At 40.0% G+C, this 25,760-nt stretch overlaps 1 protein-coding gene across 1 annotated transcript; it reads left to right on the top strand.

The window, feature by feature from the left end:
- On the top strand, window positions 1-24,991 carry prpf40a (PRP40 pre-mRNA processing factor 40 homolog A). The gene is made up of 27 exons (XM_084084240.1): window positions 1-29; window positions 2,938-3,018; window positions 3,127-3,270; window positions 5,501-5,584; window positions 6,820-6,853; window positions 6,945-6,955; window positions 8,080-8,121; window positions 8,218-8,328; window positions 8,517-8,637; window positions 8,918-8,942; window positions 9,223-9,441; window positions 13,550-13,655; window positions 15,306-15,370; window positions 15,469-15,633; window positions 16,507-16,615; window positions 17,039-17,189; window positions 17,427-17,560; window positions 19,407-19,521; window positions 20,356-20,447; window positions 20,628-20,744; window positions 21,311-21,448; window positions 22,334-22,429; window positions 22,515-22,601; window positions 23,348-23,438; window positions 23,659-23,720; window positions 23,852-24,007; window positions 24,557-24,991. Exons 1-27 carry the CDS (start codon window positions 27-29, stop codon window positions 24,644-24,646), a joined length of 2,649 nt encoding a protein of 882 aa, XP_083940366.1. The 5' UTR covers window positions 1-26; the 3' UTR covers window positions 24,647-24,991.
- The last annotated feature ends 769 nt before the right edge of the window (window positions 24,992-25,760 follow it).

Here is a 25,760-nt window from a genome sequence, read left to right as displayed (position 1 = left end):
CCAGGCTCACCGGACACTCTCTCAACATGGTGAGTGCCGATTTTCAACAAAGTAATAGATTATTTATATCGAACCGAGTCTCAAAATTGCAATTGGAAGAGTTTGCACTTAAATCGTCCCCGTTGCCTTTGTCTTCCCCCGATGTTTATATTAAACGTGTTGTTGTTTATTAGAGAAATAAGGCGTTAGCTCGCTAGTGTTAGCAGCTCTCGGCTAAAATAGCGGCATAGCGGGCATACACACTTGTGTTGGGGCTCAGGCTAGTTCTTGGTACGAGTGTTGCCATGTCGGCTTATTTGTAAGCGACGTTGGGCTTCCTTTTCTGTTCTGTGGTCTGGTTTCTACCTTGTAGTCACTTAGTTGTGGCTTGTTTCCTAATGTTGTTTAAACCAGTGGTTCTCAAACATTGTCGTGTCAAGGACCCCCCAAATGAATATGTATTTGTCCATAGACCCCCCCGCCCCCGAATCAACAAATATTTTGTGCTAGGGATTTCCCAAAATAAAATAACTATTATTTCTTCTTTTTTTTAAACGGCAGATAATCTACAAGCTGTATTTAAATAGCCGTAGCCTAGTCGCTTCTTCTGGGCTTGTTTCTCTCGCGAAACCTGGCAACACTGCTTGGTACCAATTCTATACAATATAAGAGTGAAATGGCTCTGTTGTTGGTGCTACTAATTGGCTCGGAGTAGTAGACATTGTTAATGACTTCCACTGAGTAGACAATTCACTTAAATTAAGAGTAATGTGCTGCTAATTATGTGCAGTGTGACAGAACACGTTAAGCTAACGTCTCTGTCCGGGATTTAGCCCGATTCCTCCAATTGAATGAGTCATTCACCAGCATGTAGCCATGTTCCACTGTAGCTTACGTAAATATAACCCCAATCATTTAAACACCAACAGTTACGAGTCCTTATAAATTAGTCTAATGTTTGATAACCATATACATCTTGTAGGGCAGTGTGGTTCTCAAAGTGGGGTCCACTCAAGGGACTATTGAGGGATCTATTGAGGGGGTTCTTAATTGACCCTTACAGATTTGATTCCATTTTTATGCTGTCAGAGTTAAGGCGGGTCCTTGAGATTTTAAAGTTTGAGAACCACTGATGAAGGGAGCTGCGAAGAGACAGAAGAGTGGACACCAAAACATGGTGGGCACTGCATGGGCATTAAGGGAAAACTGGGCACATCGGAAGAGTGGGTATACCAGGGAAATCCGGGCATCAAGTCAAGAGTGGGCACCACCAGCCACCAGGAATACTGTACATGCACCTGATCGACCATTTCCACAGAAAATGTTTTTAAGATAATTTCCAGAGCTGGGGATGATAAGAAATAGACTGAGCACATTGATGCAACATACTGATCCATCTAAAGTTGAATTCACTCAGTGTATGTGGGTGTTGCTTGCCGAAAATAACTGGCATTTATAGCTTGTACAATGCAGATCTTTTTTTTGTTGGTAAGCAGCCATTGTACAACAGATTATAAACAATGCTTCCTTGTTCATACTCATTATTATAGCTTAAATTATTAATAATCATGTGCTGTGTGTCACGAGAGTAGTGCCCCGTCTCCCCCCCCCAAAAATCACATCAAGTGCCTACTGCCCATTCTCCCCAAAATGTGCCTACTCTTCCTGTATGAAAAATAATATCTACTTAGCTGCCACCATATTGTGAAATGACCTACCAAAGCCCATTAAAGATCTCGACTCCCTACCCAAACTCAAAACTAAACTAAAAGAATGGCTGACCTCAAAATACAAGCGAGCATAGTTTACTTTAACTCCTTGAACAACTTGGCAGTAGCATCCTCTGCCCCCACCCCTCCTTTCTCTGTAAATATACCTGTTGATGCAACATGCATGTAATGTGTGTATTACTGTATTACTTATGAATTAGTGCAATGGACCACAATGGAAACAAGCCCCCTGTTTTTTTTTTGTGTTATCCTTTTAGCATAGCCGTAGAATACGACTCTCGTAGATGTATTGTATGATTCTGACATTTTCAATCTACGAGAGTCGTAGGGAACATCCCCCATGGACAACTGGACTTTCAGCTCCTAGCCTGTACGGTCTCCAAACATGTACAAATGCAAAAAAAAAGGTACTTACCCCCACGCCCCAAATGTTAACTCATTGTTGGGAATTCTAGTGCAATGTAATAATCTATATCAGGGGTCTTCAACGTTTTCAGGCCAAGGACCCCTAGCTGAGAGAGAGAGACGAAGCAGGGACCCCCACTATATTGTATAAAATTGTGTTTCAGATTCAACTTTTTTTGTTTACTTGGTCTGCTCTTTTTTCCCTCTACACCAAACACCTCTGCCAAAAAATAGCCGATCTACAAGCTCACAACGCCTCGCGCTGCGAGGCGTTGTGAGCTTGTGGGGGGGGGGGGGAGACAGACGGCATTAAAACACTTATGGATAAATATGGATTATGACATTGCACTAGAACTCCGAACAATGAGTTAACATTTGGGGCGTGGGGGTAAGCACTTTTTTTTTGCATCTGTACATGTTTGAATTGGAGACCGTACAGGCTTGGAGCTGAAAGTCGTTGTGTTCCCTACGACTCTCGTAGATTGAAAATGTCAGAATCATAAAATACATCTACGAGAGTCGTATTCTACGGCTACTTTTAGCATAACCATTGACTGTAGTACAGTGTATGGAACTCGGTGTACAGTGTGAGCTGTACTGTTAACAAACCTGTTAATAAAGTAATCAATCAATCTAATCTTAGCTAACTGTTAATGAGTATTTGTCAAGTTAGCCTCGTCCTCTTGATTATAAACTAACTTTAGCCAGTGTAAACTAGTTACTTGTAACTTGTCGCAGTTGTCATGCCGTTGGTTAATAGTTTGTTACCTCCAACTCCAGTCACTCAGTAGTTTTCTAATCCTGATTGGTCTTTGCTTAACAGTCTTCATCAGAGGCAAATAATGGCCCGAGCCAAGCTCCGCCATATCCTGGTGTTGCACCCACAGGGATGCCCCCACCCTTTGTAAGTTTCTGTTAGAAATGTCCATAGTATTTGTCGTATTTAAGTTTTGTTCATTATGGAATAAAATTGTGTATAGTTTGAGTTTTTCTTCCTCCTGTGTTTGTCTAGATGGGGCCACCTGGAATTCCGCCTCATTACCCTCCAATGGGAATGCCACCCATGGGACAACGCCCTCCTAGCATGACCCCAATACCACCGGGTATAATGCCCCCTGGTATGATGCCACCGATGGGGGCACCTCCAATGGGACAGGTGAGCTTCAGAGTCAGTATCTGGATTCATTATGAATATCTAGGGGACTGAATTACTTACTGCTGCCCCTGCCTGGTACCACAAGTTCTCTTCCTGCACCTACACTATTAAACCTGCCATTTTCTAAAGTGTAATCATTAAGCATATTTAGCGTCGGTAAGTATCAACAAAACTATTTATATGGCTTTACAAAATTTGAGGCCATTTTAAGATCTTCCATGCATTTTTCAATGTGATGTGTGCGTTACAAATAAGCAAGTAAATGAAGTTGTGAGCTACATCATGTTTTCCACCCCTGGAAATTAATCCATTTGCATGGTGGAAACAGGCTCCGTTTTCCCTTGAGTGGCTACCTAGATGCTATGTGTGTGTACCGGTAACATCGGAGCAGCTCTTTTCATCAGCAAGTTTCAGGCTCAACAGACTGAGCAGTAGATTGATGAAAGAACACGTTGGCATGTTACTTTTACTTAATAAAAATGCGTAGATTTAGATTAGTCTTCTACAAGCAGCTTGAGTCATGTTAGTCTTGTGTAGGGCTGCCTACCGCATTTTAGCAGCACAGATTGCGATGCGATTATTATTAAAGGAGGCTTTATCCAACGTGAGCTCGTTCAAAAGTTATTTCCTACACAACAGCTTGAACACAATACACATTACAGCAGAGGGACTCTTTTAAGCGTGACATTTTAAAATCCTTGAAAGATCTGACAAGAAATTAAAAGAAAAACAAACAACCAGACATTTGTTGGAGTCTAGCGTTTTTTTCTTTGCTGTTAGTCGACAAATGTCAGCTTTGCGACATGAGTGCATCATGCCCTCATGTGAAGGTGAAGTGACATGGTTAATTTCCCTGGAAGATTAGGTGAAAGACAGACAATGATGATAACTAAACAATTATTGCGTTTATGTTGAGCTTAGGTATCAACCACCACCATTTGCACTCCTGTAACTTTCACCAGCAAAAAAAATATTTTCTTTTAAATTATTAATAATTGCTCAACCCATTGGTATGCATCACATAAGCGTGGTAATGCGGTTATTTTTCCCAGTCCATGCCATGGTTAATAATCTGAAATCCAAAATGTTGTTTTGAAGTTAATTGCCGACATTTCTACCATGCAAACTGTTCAACCTGGCTCTATTGCAGAAAAATAAGTTTAAACTAAATCCAATGCAGCCTCCTCCAAAAAATCACTATCTATGTCCGCACATTCTAATCCAACATTGTAGGCATATTGTATGTATACTTTGTGAACTAGCAGGTGTGCTAGTTCAATCATGGGTGGGTTTTTTTGTTTATTTTTTTTAGATGGAAATTGGTTTTCAAATATACTTCGGTGGCCCACCCAAGTATACACTGGAAACAGATATTTTGAAGAAATAATGTGCTCATATGTTCCCTTATTATATGTTCCTTATAGGAATTCATCCTCATCTTGTGTAATCTGTTGGTATTTATAGAATCAAGTAGTGCTCATGACATTAAAATGCATTGCTTTACAAAAAATGGCAGAGAAATGTCATATATATATATGTGATATCTAAAGCCTCTGCAAACCCCCACAGAATTAATTTCCATGCACATTAGCACCCAGTATATCTGAATATATTGTTGTGCAGGTTTATAGTATTGAATGGATTTTGCCTTCAATTTCCCTGCTTTGCACACATCCTTTCTATTGAAGCATTATGCACAAACTTTGTACTGCATGTATGGTTTTGTCTGAAACATTGATAACATTCCAGAGAGACAAACAAAAATAGGAATAAACAGGATGCTGATTCTGAAAAGCAATAAGCATCGCGTTTGTTGTGTAGTTGAATTCAGGTGAGGAATCAGTTATAACAGCAGTAGCTGAAGATTATGAATAGAACCACACTAATTGTAGCAAGAATATGGATCCTATTATACCCTCAAAAGGGTGTGATATGGGAGATGTGTTGATACAGCTGCCAGTGTCACGGTTCAAAAGGTTGTGAGCTGATACGGTTTGGAGCTTCACTGGAGCTTCAGAGAGCACAAGCCGTGGCTTCACACAGTCAAATAGGCCCTCTCTCTCTCACTCCCTCAGCCACCCACCCTACCCCGCTTTCCACCAGTCACACACAGCCTTTCCACATGGGCACAAACACCCCGTCTCGCACTGTGTATTAATACCTCTGCCTGCACCAAGTGAGATGGAAATTAGTGGGTCGAATGAATTTTTCATGATGCTTCTTTTATTAGATGCCAGGCATGATGCCACCCATGATGCCGGGGATGATGATGCCCCCTCGCATGCCAGCTGGGGCATTGCAACCAGCGGGACCGGTAACTTGTCTCACTTCTTTTTTTTTTGGTTCACATTGCTGCTGTGTTTCACACTTCCTAAAAGTTGTCCGCCATATGTCAGGCGTCAAGTTAAGCATTTGCATGACTCGCAAACACCGTAAATGTGTTGGAACACTACTGATATATACACATTTAGAGATTGCATATTTAGAACTAGAAAATACATATATGAAAATATATATGAAATAATGAAGAAATTATCTTTTCCACAGCCTGGAGTGGATTGTTAGCCAGTATGTAGTAGTTAGAATGTTGGTAGTGTTACAGTAAGTTTTAATATAGTGTTAATACTACTGATGGTTTAAATTATTGTTAGTTACTTATCATCTTTTAATTGCTCCTCAATTATGATCATAATAAAATGGCACAATTTACATCTACTCACTCTGTCAGGGTTTCCGCTAGGCAATCTTTTGGCCGGCCACCGTGACGACAAGATTACATTTTTCCAGCCAAAGGAATTAATTTACCATAATATAATTAAATGGAAAATACTGTGTTTGAAGATGTGTGCATATGCAGTGAACCACCCAACTGATCATTACACCTTGTTACATTAGCGCAGCACTTCTTTCCCCTTGTCACAGATACAGTCTGTTCCTCCGTTTATAGTTTCCTATAGCATATTATCTAGGTGTCACAGCTCACACTGTTGGGCTGATTCTCACCCCACATGCTCTGACCCTCTCAGAGGAGGTCTCATGAATTCCATTCCCTAAAAACAACCTTCACAGAACTAACTGAACCCTCCACTGCTGGAAGGCTATGATCACAGGTGACAGTTATGATGTTAGCACTGATGTCATGTGAAGTTAAATAAAGACAGAACTTTTTTTTACCTTCTTTTTGATGAATGGTAATGAAGTTATGGTGAAGTGTGATTTCTGATATACCAAGTCTTTTTAACAGCAGCCAGATGCTATTAGAGATGAGTCATCGACTTAATCAACAACCCGACAAGCATGTCTTCTCTTGTTGACTGTAAAACGTAATATGCTAATTACGGAAACTTTGTCATGTCATTCATTGCAAAGCTGGAATTGATACTATGCTAATTACGAAAACTTTATGAAGTAATTTATTGCAAAGCTGGAATCGATGGTCTATGATTTAAGCTAAGCTCATTATGCAGTGAAAGTGAGATGGTATAGATTTTCAGCATAATGTTTTTAAAGTGCTCAAATTTATATTATCTGGATTAATCTTTTCCACAGCCTGGAGTCGAATCACCAGGTAAGACTTTGTATATTAACAAATCATATTCATGGTTATATAATTTATTGTAATACAGAATTAATTGATTTATCATGATTTGTGTGTTTTGTTTTTATCTTCACAGCTCCCACACCTGTAAGTATAACCCTATTTTCCATTGGACATTGCCTTCACACCCACATAAGTCCTCCTTTTTAAACCCTGTTTATCTATAACAGTATTTGTTTGTATATTATGTAGATAGATAGATACCTTTCTTGATCCCGCGGGGGAATTTCAGTCACCCAGAGGCAGCACATTAGTGAAGAGTTACCAAGTTACAGATGCAGAGTAAGGAAAGTGCTGTCAGATACAGCAATACAAAGGTATCTGACAGTACTTTCCTTACTCTGTGACTTTGTGTCTGTTCCCCCTTAAAGAAGACCAATCACAGCTTATGCTCCTACTTGCTAACCATCACAAAACAAACATTTGGCTACAAAAACCTGAAATGGCTGAAGTGAAGGTGATACTCATGAAGAGAGTGAAAGTTGATTATCATTGTTGAAATCCATGCATGTTAGATGCCTTGCTCAAGGGCTGTTAAAGTGGTGGGTATTGAGGGAAGGATGAGTCATTTCACTCACCCACCCTGATTTTTCCTGCTGGCCGGTGGGAATGAACCAGCAACCTTCTGGCCATAAGCAAAGGCCTGTAAACTATGGGGCCACTACTGCCTGTTGCTGCAGTGTCGAATCACACATCTATTACAGCAACTCTTAAAAAATGTTTTACTTATCCCATGTTCCTTCTTACTGCAGTATTTCCCCTTTGTCATCAATAAAGGTTTATCTTATGTCTGAGGCGTAGCTAATGCTAAGTTTATTAACACTCACACAGCCTGTAAACCAATTAACACTAGTCAATTTCAACTGTCAAATGTCAGGCCAAGGTAAATTGCATATACTGGATGTAGATCCTGAAGAAATGTTTTTTTTGTTGAAAGGAGGCACTTTAACACTACATTAAATTAAACGTTTTTTTTTCTGGTTGGCTCTCAGATCTTGTTTTGACGATTATTCCTTTTGAAAATCGGCATGAAAGAATTCAGGCAGTTTTATAATCCTTCAACATGATGAGGAGGGAAAAAAACAGACTTATCCTTTAGAATAAAGTGTTAAGCTTTGTACTTCCCTCATTCCCTCAGTGTTTTGCATGTTGTTCCTTTAATAATGGTGCAGTAGTCACTCAACTATTTCATGTGTTCTTTTGTCTTGCAGAGCACCACAAATGGGTCACCACAGGATGATGCACCAAAGAAGGTGGTACACCCTTTAGATAATGATAAATGTTTTTAAAACACTGAATATAATAACTGACTGAGCAACTGATCTTGCCATTCTTTTCGTCCTCCACAGAAGTCTTTGTGGACGGAGCACAAGTCCCTGGATGGGAAGACGTACTTTTACAATACTGAGACCAAGCAGTCCACTTGGGAGAAACCAGATGATCTCAAGTCTCCTGCAGAAGTACAAACCAATATTTTTTTTTAAACATCACATGCATTTAGTGAATTGTAGCAACACACACACTCACCTTTGAGTGTTGATGCCCACAGGGAACACATGCCATTCTTCTTTGAAAGCTTTCGAGTTTTGATGCCCACAGGGAACACATCCCAGTAATGACTGTAAACATGTTATTTTCCATGAAACAGCAAATGTTGTCCAAATGCCCCTGGAAGGAGTACAAGTCGGACACGGGAAAACCTTACTACTATAACTCCCAGACTAAGGAGTCCAGATGGACCAAACCAAAAGAATTGGAGGATCTGGAAGGTACTGAGCCACTGATTAATAGCAAGCCTTTGCTTTTAAAGACTGGTGTAACATTGTTGTAACGCAATTTGATATTACACAGCTTGGAAGAGGCCACAATGAATGACTGACCATTGGCCATCTTTAACTAATAATGTTGTGTATTTGTTTAAATCGGGGGATTTAGACAAATAGCGTTTCTTCCAGTACATTTGTTGGGGCTTTTTCCTCTAATCTGAAATGCACTTTTGAAATGGAAAAATATTGTTCCTTACCAGTGTTCTGCTTTTGTCTCTCCCAGCCATGATCAAAGCAGAGGAAAATGGGTAAGAGCCTCCTGTTTATCTTTACCTACGTTACACAATGTGCTAATTTCAAACAGTCATTTAACATAATTTCTCACAAAACATCTTTGAAAATAGATGAAAGACATTTTTTTTTTGCTTTAAGCAAAAGGCCTACTCATTTTATAGTTTATATATTTATATTTCCACTTTGAGGACTGACCCATTTCATTCGAAGCAGCAACATTGTACTGTTATTCCAACTGACGAGGCTGTCATGCCATATGACTGGACCTGTCACTCATAATTGATCTGATTGCAGTACGACAGAGACTGCGGCTCCCGGCACAATGCCCGTCCCCGTCCTGCAAGCAGATCCTGTGGCTGTCATGACAACCACGATGGAGGCAGAGGCCATGGTGACTGCAGCCTCGGAGGAACACCTGTCCCAGGTGGCCATGCATCACGTGCCTGAGGTCAGCGCCGCTGATGCACCGGTTCCCTCTACAGAGAGCTCTGCCGCCGTGGAAGCCCCAGCCAGGTAATGTCAGATAATGGAGACGAATAGACCGACTGCCTCAGTCAGCCACGTGCAAGCCCAGCACCATGGGGTCACACAGACATAATAAGGCCATACTAGTGTGATGTCAATGGGTTTGCAGAGATGGCATCCTATCTTATGGTATTTTATTGGCCTGTGTTGCAAGTCTATGAAATAGCATGATATGTGGAGACGGAGACATTGCACAGTTATGGTTTTTACCAGTGCCGTCTCTCATCCCCATCTCTCCCATATATTGTATAAATGTTGTTCCATATTTTGACATCGACGGACAATGACAATATAAAGATACATTAAACTGAGACTTTACCCCCTATGCACTGTAAAACATATGAAATGAATGAATATGTAAACAAATGGAGGTATAATTCCCCCGCCATCATTCACCGTGTCCTGCATATAGATGTCCACTTAAAGGTCCTCAAGACAGCGGCCAAAAGCCAAAAACGTATTGCATACGATATCCCCTGCACTCGAAGGCCATTCTCCTGCATACATTGGAATCTGTTAATCCCAGTGTGTGCAACCTTACACGTGTCCAATGCATTCTATTAACCCATTAAGACCGGGAACACATCTGTGTTTAGATTTGAGCTACAAAGCATTATTTTACACTATACACAAAATAGCATTTTTTTAAATTGAAAATTTGTGCAAATCTTTGAATATATGTATTGTTTTAAAGTGAACATTCTGGGGGTCCCTGGAACAAAATATTTTGAGATGGGGGGGGGGGGGGGGGGGGGGGGGGTCTGTGGCTAAATACATATCATTGTGGGGGTCCTTGACAATTATGAAAAATTATGTTTTTTTTTTAAAACAAATGTCTTCTGATTTAGAAGACATTTGTAGAATCGGCTTCAGGTCTTAATGGGTTAAAAAAAACACACCCAGTGTGAAGTGATTTTTTTTTTTGAAGTGCGTGGTGCTATTTATAGGTTATGAATTTCATCATGCTAGCCAATCACAGAGTGGTCTGAATACTCATCAGCCAATCACAGTACAGCGAAAGACACATTTTCACGACGGATGGGTCATGGGTCGCAACCCCACTTATAGGAGCTATATTGAGCTACACCGCTCAAAAATGAACACTAAAGCCCTCTATACTTCAAATTTAAGTAAGGTCGGCTCTGTACTTGGTCCGCACTTTTTCCCCCTCTATACCAAATCTTTTCAATTGATCGTAGATCTGCTATCTTCGGCGAATGTTCCCCCCAGAATAGAGATGCTATGGGTCAAGTGGTTACATTTAATTATTTTGGACATGGCATATCTCATAGGCAATAATGTTTTTTATTAAACTGTCCCCGAAAGTGACTCGGAGGTCTTTCCCCAAACAACCTTTTAGACCCTTACTATGTCCAGTAAAACTTCCTATAAAGGTGGCTGTAGATAGGCCCTGCAGTACAAGAAAAAAGTTTACATTTCAATACTGATGTCTGAGCTTACAGGAAGACTAGTGTTTTCCTGACCCAGCTGCATAATAGTTTCTAAACTGAAAGTATCTACAAAAATGTTTCTGGAGACTAAACCTGTTTACTTCTTCAAATGAAAGTAATATACTACCCTGATAAAGACAATTAATGTTCTTAATCTCCTCATTAAATCACTCTCCCATATTTTCCAAATAAAAATTGTCACTTTATTGCTGTGTAATATACAGGTTCTGTGTGAATATACTCATGACACAAACAATAATTGAAAAAAATATATTTTCAGGTAGATTAATCGCGTATATATATATATATATATATATATTTTTTTTTTAAATCCCCCAGTGTGTAGGGTCCTTAATCTCTTGAACCCCAGCATCCCTATTCTGGGGGGAACAGTCGCCAAAATAGCAGATCTATAAGCTGTCAACACGTTGCGATGCGTTGTGAACTTGTAGATCGGCTATTTGTGGGAGATTTGGTGTAGACGGAAAAAAGCATTCCAAGTACTCTTGCAACTGAGGTCTGTTTCACTAAGAATAGAGGGTTTAAGTCATACATGGGCAACTGGAGGCCCGCAGGTTAATATCGGAATACTGATATATATATTATTGATTTCAGCTGTCACAATTCCAAACATGCAAACATGACCCGCTTTAATTACTTAAGTCTATATTAGTAGCTTAATGACTAGTATTAAAATTCTATTGTCGTTTTTATGTCCAATGTATGTGTATTTAAGTTCATAAGTTCAAAAATATCACTTCACACTGGGTGTGTTTTTTTTTAACCCATTAAGACCTGAAGCCGATTCTACTTCAGAATCGGCTTCAGGTCTTAATGGGTTAAAAAAAAACACACCCAGTGTGAAGTGATATTTTTTTTTGAAGTGCGTGGTGCTATTTATAGGTTATGAATTTCATCATGCGTCTCGCTAGCCAATCACAGAGTGGTCTGAATACTCATCAGCCAATCACAGTACAGCGAAAGACACATTTTCATGACGGATGGGTCATGGGTCGCAACCCCACTTATAGGAGCTATATTGAGCTACACCGCTCAAAAATGAACACTAAAGCCCTCTATACTTCAAATTTAAGTAAGGTCGGCTCTGTACTTGGTCTGCACTTTTCCCCCCTCTATACCAAATCTTTTCAATTGATCGTAGATCTGCTATCTTCGGCGAATGTTCCCCCCAGAATAGAGATGCTATGGGTCAAGTGGTTACATTTAATTATTTTGGACATGGCATATCTCATAGGCAATAATGTTTTTTATTAAACTGTCTCCGAAAGTGACTCGGAGGTCTTTCCCCAAAAAACCTTTTAGACCCTTACTATGTCCAGTAAAACTTCCTATAAAGGTGGCTGTAGATAGGCCCTGCAGTACAAGAAAAAAGTTTACATTTCAATACTGATGTCTGAGCTTACAGGAAGACTAGTGTTTTCCTGACCCAGCTGCATAATAGTTTCTAAACTGAAAGTATCTACAAAAATGTTTCTGGAGACTAAACCTGTTTACTTCTTCAAATGAAAGTAATATTCTACCCTGATAAAGACAATTAATGTTCTTAATCTCCTCATTAAATCACTCTCCCATATTTTCTAAATAAAAATTGGCGCTTTATTGCTGTGTAATATACAGGTTCTGTGTGAATATACTCATGACACAAACAACAATTGAAAAATATATATTTTCAGGTAGATTAATCGCGTATATATATATTTTTTTTTTTAAATCCCCCAATGTGTAGGTTCCTTAATCTCTTGAACCCCATAATCCCTATTCTGGGGGGAACAGTCGCCAAAATAGCAGATCTATAAGCTGTCAACGCGTTGCGATGCGTTGTGAACTTGTAGATCGGCTATTTGTGGGAGATTTGGTGTAGACGGAAAAAAGCATTCCAAGTACACTTGCAACTGAGGTCTGTTTCACTAAGAATAGAGGGTTTAAGTCATACATGGGCAGCTGGAGGCCCGCAGGTTAATATCGGAATACTGATATATATATTATTGATTTCAGCTGTCACAATTCCAAACATGCAAACATGACCCGCTTTAATTACTTCAGTCTATATTAGTAGCTTAATGACTAGTATTAAAATTCTATTGTCGTTTTTATGTCCAATGTACCGGTATGTGTATTTAAGTTCATAAAGTTAACATAAGTATAACTAAATGCATTTGAAATTAAATAAAAATTTTACTTTTCAGGATTCCAATAAAAAAATAGCAAACAAATTCAGGATTCCAAGCTCAAAACGCGTCGTACTGTGATGCATTTTGAGCTTGTAGAATGGCTATTTTTGTTACTTTTGTGTGTGTTACTTTTGTTGTTAATTTACGAAAAAAGTTAAAATACGGAGATAAGAGGTGTCTGCCAGTATATGCAATGTGGCCCTCTGGAGTGAGTGTGGAAATATCGTGGCCCTCTCCATCATCAAAATTGCCCACCCCTGGTTTAAGTGGTTAAAATGTCAGTTTACTTCCTGCTAATGATAGTATTTTTCTTACCCCCACCCCAAGTGCGAGCACTCACATAAGTGTATTTACTGTGCCACAGAGCGAGGTGACAACGTAGTAGCTAAATTAATAATGTTAAAAGTATTGACTGACCTGTTTTGTTTTGTTTTCTGTTTTTACCTTTCAAAGTACTGAGACTGTCAGGGAAGAGCGTCCAGAGCTTCAGAAGAAGACCTACAAGTGGAACACAAAGGAGGAAGCCAAGCAGGCCTTCAAGGAGCTACTGAAGGAGAAGGTGCGGCTTCAGCCATGATGTCACATGTGATTACTATAAAGAGTCAACTAGGTCAAATACTGAGTGGAGTAGAGATGCTGCACTTTGTCTTGTCTCTGTAGGGCCACACACTGTCAGTTTATGTTAATTGGTATTTAGCAGTTGAGAAATATAAACTTGTATCATTGTGTTGGACTGGTATCAGTGAAGCAGTGTTGATGTTGGACACTAGAAAACAATATGGACACTAGAAAACAATATGTCCTAGTATATGAGACAACATTTCAGACCTAATTAACTGACATTCTTGAACTGCCATAGTCTAATTTGACCTTTTTCTAATTTCATTCATCTAACATAAACAAACAAGGAACAGAAATAGCTCGAAATAGCTAGCTCAGTTTAATCAATTGAATATATATTAATTTTGTTCATTATGCCAATTTAGTTTTGTTTGTTATGAACAAGGTTATTTGCATTTTACATTTTTGAATGAAGCCTAGCTGCATCCTGAATCAAAAATAAGAGATTAACTTATGCACACTGTGGATTTACTGGTTGTATGGGCATTTTGTGGTTTGGAAAGGTAAGGCCCTCTACTAATTAAAACTTATTTAGGTGTAAAATATCCAGCTTTGTACAAGACCACAAAGCCAGCTCCTCATATTGTCAATAGCTATAGAACCAGTGTTAATTGCTGATGTGGATTCTAGTTTGTAAATAATCTTTCCTGTTGGGAAATACTTTCAAAGTATAGCTCAAAGGACTAACCCTTGAATACAGTTTTAGTTTTAACGGTTTATTTTCAATTTCTAGCATGGGTGCACCTTAAACACCATGACAATTCAGCCACCTATGCGGTCATTCCTGATGCTGACTGTCTACCAGTGCAGCCTTTGTGTTTCGATCTGTATCTAATCCCTGTTTCTCCTCATGAGCCCCCAGGGAGGTCTTAGCTACAATTATTAAGCCTCACCTCCTGTTGCCGAGGACTGTGTTGTGCGTTTGGTGGCTCAGCGCCGCCCCACCACCCAATGATGCTATATTTAGTTATTTTTAATTTGGTGCACAAAGCTCTCCTCTGAGATTGCTTGCCATTTCCCTGCAAGATCTTAATGACTCTGTCTTTATGATTAGCGTTATTGGATCAAAGGCACAGGGCGCTGCCTGGGATTATGACTGTGAGACAGAGCGGCATGCCTCGCTGACTTAGAATAACTGTGACAACTGACAAGGCAGATGCATGCAGTGGAAATCGGTTCATAATGGATGATGGATTCTCTCTGTGGGAGAAGGCACGAGGCTGAAAGAACACTTACATAAGTACTAGCTGGCATTTGTTTGAATTATTGGCACTCCACACATGTCTCTTAACCTGACATCTATTAGTAATTAAGAGAATGAGTCAACTTTTCTGTTTGGAGCCAAAGCAGCTCAACTCCATCTGGGCCTGACCTGGCCTACGCGTTCTCTTTGTCACATGCCTCTTCATGTACAGTACATGACCACGTTTCAATCCCAGTCCATTTTATTCCGCAGCTATAATGGGGTTGTTTCTGTTTTTATGTATTCATATGCAATATATATGTAAATGTCCCGTGTTCAGTGTAATGGCACAGTCACGTTCTGAGGTCCAACAGAAACCCAAATCGTGTTCTCTTTGGATTGCAGGGCGTGTCATCCAACGCCTCTTGGGAGCAGGCTATGAAAATGATCATCAACGACCCTCGCTACAGGTACCATCTTCACCTGAAGTCAATCCAGCTTCTTTATAACGGGTAAAGCCATTTAACCCTTGTCTAACTGTGTGTCTTATTTCTCTTTCCCAATGAAGTGCCCTGCCCAAACTTAGTGAGAAGAAGCAGGCGTTCAATGCTTATAAGGTCCAGACAGAGAAAGAGGAGAAGGAGGAGGCTAGGATTAAATACAAAGAGTCTAAAGAGACGTACCAGAGGTACTTGGAAAATCACGAGAAGATGACATCTACCACCCGATACAAGTAAGTGCAGCAGTGCAGTCTCACACTCACATGTATCTATAATTTCTCATTTCAGTGTCATTGATTTGCTGTTTGCTGAATTGCCAATGTGATTATGCAAATTTAAATGAAAGGTCACTGGTGGTGTGCTCTGCTTTGCACATCATCACGCACCTACAGCACTGCTATTGTAACCCCTATAGAATACATTGACCTTACACTGCAGTTGTGGGGATCCGTTTACATTCCATTCGTAATCATAACGCAGTGTCATCATTTTGTCACATTTGGAAGGTGACAACTTGGTGAATGAGCAGATGTTAGTCCTGGAGGCTACAGCTCAAACTATCAGACTGGCTTGAATCTGACTTCCCCCTTCTCACTAGTTTTTGCTCTCTCTGTTTTAAAATAGAAATGTTTTGATTTGCTTTTAATTATCTCTGCTTGTTCCCCTCAAGAATGAAGTAGAGGGTCTTTTATTTAAATGATGAGTTTTGATCTTGTGACTTATGTTACATTCAGCAGATCAGCACGGTATGGTCAGTTGTTTGGGTGTGAAAGTCACAAACACTCCCAAAGCCGGAGGGCGTTCGCCAATCGAATTGCGACCTTGACAACAGGCCAGTTCAAGAGCATGGCTGGCACGAGAGTTGTCGTGTCGCTTTCTCAGTGTCTTTGTTCAACAAAGTGAGGCTATTTGTATTCGAGACCTTTTATCCGAATTATGTCTAAACTTTTACCATCGTTTTTAGTTGAAGAATCCATCAGTGTCTCGCATTAAATTGACACATGGATTTGCTGGTCTGTGCCAGGGATAAGGAGTGTTTATGAAATGCTGCCCCCATGTGGAAGCATGCGTCATTGTGACCGTTTCTTTGTGTGTGCACCAAACAGGAAAGCAGAACAGATGTTCAATGAGCAGGAGGTGTGGAGCTGTGTCCCTGAGAGAGACAGACTGGAGATCTATGAAGATGTCTTGTTCTACCTGGCTAAGAAAGAGAAGGTCTGACCATGCAGCACTCCTGCTCTCCATTCAGCTATTTTTGCAACTTTGTAATACACACACATTGGCACATTGGTTGGTAACTGGTACAGTGACCTCTGGGCACTGCTGATTTTATATTTATTTTATATTATTTACATGCATTTTATAAAATGCACCTAATAATTCTACAATTGTTACAAAACCTGTGGCTAGCCAGTCAGTTTGGGCATAAACAAGAAGTTGAAGGGTAAACGTAGGTCTGATAATGATGTACCGTGCATCTTCATATCATGTATACTTAATCATGATTTCCGTTGTGGACAAAATTGCCAATTTCACATTGAGTAGCCCCCATTGTTTTGGTGCCCACTCAACCTGTATGCCATTGGTTAAATCATTAACTTTTCTTCTGCTCTCCTATGCTCAAATATGGTGCTTCAGGAACAAGCCAAGCAGCTCAGGAAGAGGAACTGGGAAGCCCTGAAAAACATTCTGGACAACATGGCCAATGTCACCTACCGCACCACCTGGTCCGAGGCTCAGCAATACTTACTGGACAACCCCACCTTCGCTGAAGATGAGGAGCTGCAGAGTAAGAGTGCAAACACATATTTGTTCACATACCACTGATTTACAACCACCATTCTTTACTTTTAATTCACCTCTATATTTAAGGCACATGTTCATGCATCTTGTATGTTTTTTTTTTCCCCCTGAACACACACACACTGAGTTATTTGAGGGAAAACGGTGAATGGCAGAAATGGTAGCACAGAGTTGCGTTCATATATGTAATGTACACTGTGTACACTCTGTGTACCACCGACAGACATGGACAAGGAGGACGCTCTCATATGTTTCGAGGAGCACATCCGAGCTCTGGAGAAGGAAGAGGAGGACGAGAAGCAGAAGACTCTGTTGAGGGAGAGAAGACGACAGCGCAAGAACAGAGAGTCCTTCCAGGTGAGAGAGAACAGCACTATCAAACACTGTCAGTTATGGATACCGGTAATATCACCTGACACTTCACATTTACTCACTACTAAACTTACCAGAGAAATATTTGAAAAATATTACTATATAATGGGTTTCTTCCTCCATCTGATAAAGCTGGTCAGAATGTCAGTGAATATTTCAGTTTAACTGGGAATTCTAATAATCTTGGAAGCAATACGGGTAATACAGAAAAGTCAGTCACTGAGGTGATATGCAATTCTGCACACAACCGTGTTTTTATCCACACTTTCATCATTTTTTTAAATCTAAATTTCCCATCTACTGGGCCAAGCAAAGCGGTCTGATCGGCTTCTTCTCCATTGCGTGCACTGGGGTTTGTTGTCTGACGTCAATCAATGAACGTTGGTTGGTGCACCGGTATGCTCGGTACCCTTGAAACTCGTCCAGTGAGAAATGCGTTAATCTTTTTAACATTATTTGTTCTGTAATTAATTAATCAAAATGAATTTGTCAAAGTCCCAGCCCTAATATATACTGAATAAAATCATTATAACCCTTAACACATATTGTTTATTACATAGCTCATTACATAGCTTTCAACATTGTAGTTCTTCGTGGCAGTAAAGTTATGCTGCAAAGTCAAACATGAAGTCAAATCTGTATCCAGAGTTTCTCTGCAACTTGAGATGCACAGTGTGGCCTTCTCCTGAAGGCTGTTTTTTTAAGCACTTCTGAAAAGAGAAGCCTCTGGCAGTACGCAGCCTACCTTAGCCAGCGTGTCCCACTTGGGATACAGTTCACTGTGACTGTTGTATCACTGCTTTCAGCTGTCGGGAGAGTTAAGCCTCCGTAGCCACAGAGAACCCACATCATTAGGATGGTGTCTTGCTACCCGCACGTGGCATTGACACCATTATATGTGTTGTGTTATGTTAGGTATTGTATTAGCTTTTCACACAGACACACACCCTGTGTATCTATATATATGAGAATGGGTAAAATAGGCTCTCCCGCTACCTTCCTTCCTCTTATCGAGCTCTAGTTCTATCGAGCTCTCTCTCTTTCCTCTCCCTCTTTCTCCCTCCCTCTCTCTCTTTCCTCTCCCTCTTTCTCTCTCCCTCTGGTCTGACGTCACAACAGAAACTGTTGCCTAACAACGCTGATTTGCGCTGACATCAACCATTGCCTAACAACGTCCATATTTGGGCATAATCCACCCTCCCCATAACTTGAACTTTATATCTTAGATATTATGCACACATAAAAACTATATACAGTAATACATCAGAAAATGGGGGTGAATTTGGATATTTGATGTCCAAAAAATAGATACAAAAACAGTTCATACACATGCATACATACAAGCAGCAATTATCAACTTACCCACTTTGCCAAGGGATATGTAGGGGTGTGCCGATACACTAATTTCACCAAACGATACGATACGATATTTGGCTCACAACTTCGATATCGATACGATACGCACTTTTTTATTATGAAAATATATGGGGGAGGAAAAAAGTAAATGCAAACAAATAATTCTGTTTTTGCATTATTCAGACATGCAAACTTGTAGCTTTTCAGCTACAATAGCCGTTTTCAATCCAAATAGGGCAATAGTGTGACACCTGACCCGAAAAAAAAAAAAGATGTTTGCATGCCTGATTATAATGATTGTAAAATATATATATATATATATTTATTTATTTTTCAAAACAATCTTTTTTTTCCCCCAAAACGATACATATCGTCACGAAAACGTATCGCGATATATCGGCACACCCCTAATATACAGTATAGATAGATGGACTGGCAAACCTGTATAAAATACACTTTTATTTTAACCACGCAGAAATTCCTGGATGAGCTCCATGATCATGGTCAGCTCCACTCCATGTCTGCCTGGATGGAGATGTACCCAACCGTGAGCTCTGACATCCGCTTCGCCAACATGCTGGGCCAGCCGGGTAGGACAGCAGGCCACGGGCACACGTGGACGGACACGCATGGCTACAACACCACATTAACCCACTTAGACCGGGAACGCATCTGTGTCATTTTAAGATTTCTTTGACTATTCAAAAATAGCAGATCTACAAGCTCATAGCGCGGCTCCGAGTGCCGTGCTACGAGCTTGTAGATCTGCTATTTTTGAAAGATTGTGAAAATGTGTGCAAATCTTTGAATATATGTATGTTTTTTAAAGCTAACATTTTTAACTCAAATCCTTGCTTCTGGGGGGACCCTGGAACAACATATTTTGAATATCATTTTGGGGTCCTTGACATGAAAAAGGTTTGAGGACCACTGATATTATAGCATCATCATATTTTAAAAAAAAAAATGATTTAGAAGACATTTGTAGAATCCCAAAAAGCAAAGATTTTAGTTAAAATGTTTGCTTAAAAAATAAATAAATAGCAGATCTACAAGCTCATGTCGTGGGACTTGGTGCCGCGCCATGAGTTTGTATATCTAAAATGACACAGATGCGTTCCCAGTCTTAATGGATTAAGAGAACACACGTGCTGCTATGAAGCACGTGTACTTGACTGTCTAGACCCACACTCACACACATTACACACATGAACATCTTAAGTTCAGGTTGGCAGTATAAAAAAGGAGTTTTATATTCTGGATTGTTTTTATTTCAGAGTTTCAATGTTTCTGCAGTTTTATTTTGGGACTGAGGCTTCAAATTAATTTCCACATAAGACTTTTTTTTTATCATGGCTGTTTTGTGCCAAGAATGCTTCGTCAGGGAAATATGCAAATGATAATTTCCAAATTCTGTTCTCCAGGCTCCACTCCTCTGGACCTGTTTAAATTCTATGTGGAGGACTTGAAGGCCCGCTACCATGACGAGAAGAGGATCATCAAAGACATCCTTAAGGTGCGATCTCGCTCTTATCTGTTTCAGCCAAGACACATTCTCATGTAACGAGCTAACGACGTTGCTGATCTAAGAGGCAGGCATTGAAATAAATCTATTTTTAGCGACACAATCCTTTATTAATGTTTCCAAGTCTTGTGCTTTACGCTCATTACCTTTCTCTCTTGTTACCACTCTCAGGATAAAGGCTTCTTGGTTGAAGTCAACACAGGCTTTGAAGACTTTGGGTCAGTCATCAGCTCAGATAAGAGAGCCACCACGCTGGATGCGGGCAACATCAAGCTGGCCTTCAACAGTGTAAGACCTCCTGTCCTCTGTGCCTGCCATCTCTGTAGCGGTTACATAAATCCTACATGAATACATAATTTCCGAAAATATAATTTCCTCAGTGGTGGAAAGTAACTAAGTGCAGTTACTTAAGTACAATTTTGAGTTTTTTGAACTTTACTTGAGTATTTCCAATTTCCAATACTTTTACTTCTACTCCACTACATCTCAGAGGCAAATATTGTACTTTTACTCCACTAGATTTACTTTAAAACTTTAGTTACTAGTTACTTTTCAGATATAAATTATGATATACATACATTAGCCACTTTAAACCTATTTTAAACCTAGGCTATTTTTGATACTTTAAGTACATTTTGATGCCAATACTTTTGTACTTTTACTCAAGTAAATTTTGAATTCTGGACCTTTACTTGTAACAGAGTATTTTTATATTGCAGTATTGGTACTTTTACTTAAGTAAAGAATTTGAGTACTTTTTACACCACTGCAACCAAGCTGTTGGAATATTAATGCCCAGCACTGATTCCAAGCATCAACACTGGGTCTCACGTTTTCCTTGTTCTTCTGTGCAGCTGCTGGAAAAAGCTGAAGCCAGAGAGAGGGAGCGAGAGAAGGAGGAGGCCAGGAAGATGAAAAGGAAAGAGGCAGCGTTCAAGAGCATGCTGAAGCAGGCCACACCACCCCTGGAGCCAGAGAACACATGGGAGGGAGTACGTCCTCATCTGCATTTTAGTCACATGGTTTCACAAAGCCCAACATTCTTTCTATTCAGGTGTATCGTCCCATACTTCAATGTACCAACAGGAGGTTATCATGATGGTGTTGTGTGTAATGATGACATTTAATCGGAGCATTCCTATGCTTGCTCTCAGTGGATTCCGATGACTCGCACACAAGTTTGCGGTTATGGCATGATTGCATTTTTTATATTGCAGGTTGGAGGTGTAACAGTTAACCCATTAACTAACTGTGTTAACCTGTCATTTTTAGATTTGAGCTAAAAAGCATTATTTTACACTTTGGGCTATTCGAAAATAGCAGATATACAAGCTCATAGCGCGGCACCGAGTGCTGCGCTACGAGCTTGTAGATCTGCTATTTTTGAAAAATTGTGAAAATGTGTGCAAATCTTTGAATATATATATTTTTAAAGCGAACATTTTTAACTCAAATCTTTGCTTCTGGGGGTCCCTGGAACAAAATATTTTGATGGGGGTCCGCGGCCAAATACATATCATTTTGGGGGTCCTTGACATGAAAAAGATTGAGCACCACTGATATAGAAACATATGTTTTTCAGAAAACTGTTGGGATTTAGGAGACATGTAGAATCGGCTTCAGATCTCAATGGGTTAATCCAAATTTAGTTGTGAGGTTGTAGATTGGCTATTTTCACAATTCTTGTGGGTCACCGCACCGTTGTACAACGAAGCATAAATGTGGTTAATCAGGCTAATCATGTCGATTCGTTGATATGAAAACTTGATTATTCGATTATTAGCTAAAAAAATAATCAATAGGTGCAGCCCTACCACTACCACTGTGCTCTTTTCACCACTGTATTTTTAAATGACTGCCTTGTTTTGGCCTTTTAGGTCAGAGAAAGATTCCTGAAAGAATCTGCCTTTGAAGACGTGACTCTGGAATCGGAGAGGAAAAGAATATTTAAAGATTTCATGCACGTCTTGGAGGTAAACCTCATTCCATAACCTCAACAGGGGACCACTGTCATTCAGGTATACTTTGTTTTACTGACATAATCTATTATATCAACAGCATGAATGCCAGCATCACCATTCCAAGACAAAAAAGCACTCCAAGAAGTCAAAGAAACACCACAGGAAGCGATCCCGCTCTCGATCGGTTAGTGGTCCGCATAAATACTGCTTAGCGTTTGAAGGAAAATGTGTTTTTTTCCCCCCTCACATTCAGTCCCACTGATGTGATCTATCATGGTCAAAACATGGTTGCATAAAAACATGCAAAACAATGCTAATGGGATAAATGCGCAGCATTGAAGTATACACACATTCATGCTGTTAGGCTAATATCACTCCACATATTTGATGTTGTTAATACAGCACAATTTAAAGTATTGTTGTCTCCGCCAGGCCCAAGGCATGGTGGAGAGTATGTTTTCGTTCCGTTTTTCGCTGTGTCTAAGCTAATATTGGTCAACACGTGACAATATGTTGAAAGGGTGTGCTTTGATTGGCTAGCGAGACGCATGACGAAATACATACCTATAAATAGGTGAGTCACTTTGAAACATTGCATTCCATGTTTCGAAGTGACATCAGTGCCATCAGCCAAGCTAACATTTAGTCAGGAGATATTAGCAGAAAAAGTTCCAATCTTGGAATAAATTCCTTACCAAAAATCCTGCTGCTGGCGGAGACTTGTGCTCCGAGGAGCACATTTTCTAGTTTTGTATGTTTTTATTTAACCACGTTTTGATGACAATGGATGATGCCGGTGGAACAAAATGTGGAAAAAACATGGTTGCCATTGTTTAGCAATCCAGTAATGTGCAGATGGCACTCTTCTCTTGAGTTCTAATATCATGGTGGTAAACCATTTGCTTAACAACTCTGTGGGTGTGTGAACAGGGCTCAGAATCTGAGGATGACGAGTACCACAAGAAGAAGAGGAGGTCCCAGTCTAAGTCCCCGTCTGAGCGCTCTTCCAGCGGAGAGTCTGGTGAGTATCTTTCCAAGCAATGATCATCACTAGTTCGGTTGAAGATCTAACCGGCCCAATGGGGATGTGGATGGTATGAACCAATCACCAATACGTCCCACTTTAGCCAACCCCCATCTCAGTAAATTGTTGCAATGAGAGGATAAAACTAATTTTGCTCTTAAAATTGCAGTATAACATAAAGGTCTGTCACTGATGTTCCTCACTCCCTTACAACCAGAGAGAAGCTATAAGAAATCCAAGAAGCACAAGAAGAAGACAAAGAAGAGACGCCATAAGTCTGTAAGTGCACAGAGGGGCCCTAAAATAAGTACAATTTCCTTTGTCTTTTTCCACTAAAACATTTTTTGGAAGGTTGTATGAGCATTTCAGTGTATTGTGTATCTGCTCTGATCCCAACCTTTACCCCCAAGGGCTCTCCTGAGTCAGACGGAGACAAGAAAGGACGAGAGAGGGATGGAAAGCGAGAAAAGGACCAGGAGAAAGATAAAGAGAATGACCGGTCCCGAGGGAAAACGCACTCGGAGTCCAAACAGAAGTCTCCTAAAAGGAAAGCTGCCAAAGAAGAGGTTGGTTTCTTTCTGGTGTCTGAACTCGGCTTCTAGAGTGTTTCTAAAGTTTTAAATAAATAAGTAGGATAACATCCAGTGCTTTCATTTATACCAGTAGAATCAATTCTTTATCCTGCAGTGGCAATTAGCATGGACTCAAGAAAGTGAATGAAAGAATGGAAAAACAAATACTAACGCAGCACATTTAGTTGATATTCGAGTGGAAATGGCAAATACTCCTAAACCTGGGGCTGTAGCACCAAGTTTGTCTGCCTTACTGGCTGCTTTCATTTGTATCATGCAATCATTTGTAACAGGGAAAACCTCTTGTGAATTTCTAGATTGGCCAGCCACCTAAAAGCTAACCACATTAATCCTGGTGTCCCCGTTATAAGCAAATGTTCAGATTTTTTTTTAAGATAACAGAAAGAATAGATAGAGGCATCGTTTTTTTTAGCTCAGCTACTTTTGCCATCCGGCAAAGTAGGGCTGAAGTTTGTTAGGTCTGATCCCGTATGTTGGATGCAAAAGGCTGATTATTCCATGCTGTGTCATGTGACCGACCAGGGTGGCTGGGATACGTCGGGCAGTGAGCTGAGTGAAGGGGAACTGGAGAAGAGGAGAAGAACTCTGCTGGAACAATTAGACGCACCGTGATCATGTGTCCCTTTCTCTCAGACCATCCTTGTATCTACAACTTCTTAACAACATGCATTCCCTCCCATGCTCATCTGACTGTACTGCACACACCGGTGATGGGCTGCACAGGAGAAAACCTGCTTCCATGTAGGTATGATGGGAAAGGTGCTACGCTGAGATCACACATTTGATTTTAATGACTGGTTACTTTGATATCAGCACGGGTTAATGTACGGTGACATGTCTGACAGCCCTTTTTGTTGCCTTTGTTATGCTTTAGATCGATTTTTAGTCCATTCTAGTTGTACATGTTTTTCTTTGCCAACCGTTTTGATATTGAATTAAAAGCATATCCTAATGCCACACTGACTGAGACTGCTTTGTAAAGAGTTGCAAATGTCGAAGCACTTGTTATGGAAAATAGATGCATCCATTTAATAAACTCCACTGACTACCTTTCTCATTTTTAATTATTTCTTTGATAATCTTAAATATCAATGAAGCAAAAACATTCAGTTGAACATTAGAGTACTCAAACCAAATCTCCCATATGATTAATATTGTTCCTCCCCTGCAAGCTTGTATTTCATATTACACATGTGTAATCAATAAACCTTTTTATTTAAATCAATTAGTTTGATTCACAGTTGAGCCCTACACAACATTTCTTGTGAACACTTATTTGCCACTGTAGCCAAGGATCAGTTTCATTATGCTTTTGATATGAGGGTTGTAAGAAATTCCAATTGAACTGTACATGTAATAAATAATTTCCATGGATGAGGTTTTAAATTTAATATGCAAGTTACAGTGTCAGACTTTCTGTATTATGATCCTTGAGTGTGAGACTTGGGGCCTATTACACGAAAGGAGAATTAAATAAGCCTGGATTTAAGTCAAATCCAGGTTTGACAAAATCTGGTCCGTACAGCCTGGTTTATTCCGTTCCATGAACGCCAAGCCAGGCTGAAAAGGAGCGACTTTGTCACCTCGTCAAGCCAGGATGGTAAAGCCAGGCTTCACGTATTCCCATAAAAGACCATGAAAGTCGATAGCAGAATCCTTGAACTTGACCAATCATGGAGCCCAAAACCAGAGCGGCGTTCTTCTCTGTGGCTGAACAGCAGCACTG

Source organism: Gymnoscopelus microlampas (assembly GCF_963454915.1).
Source record: "Gymnoscopelus microlampas genome assembly, chromosome: 17".
NCBI lineage: Eukaryota > Metazoa > Chordata > Actinopteri > Myctophiformes > Myctophidae > Gymnoscopelus > Gymnoscopelus microlampas.
The sequence above is the reverse complement of the archived record's forward strand: the minus strand, read 5'-3'. Positions and strand labels throughout refer to the sequence as shown.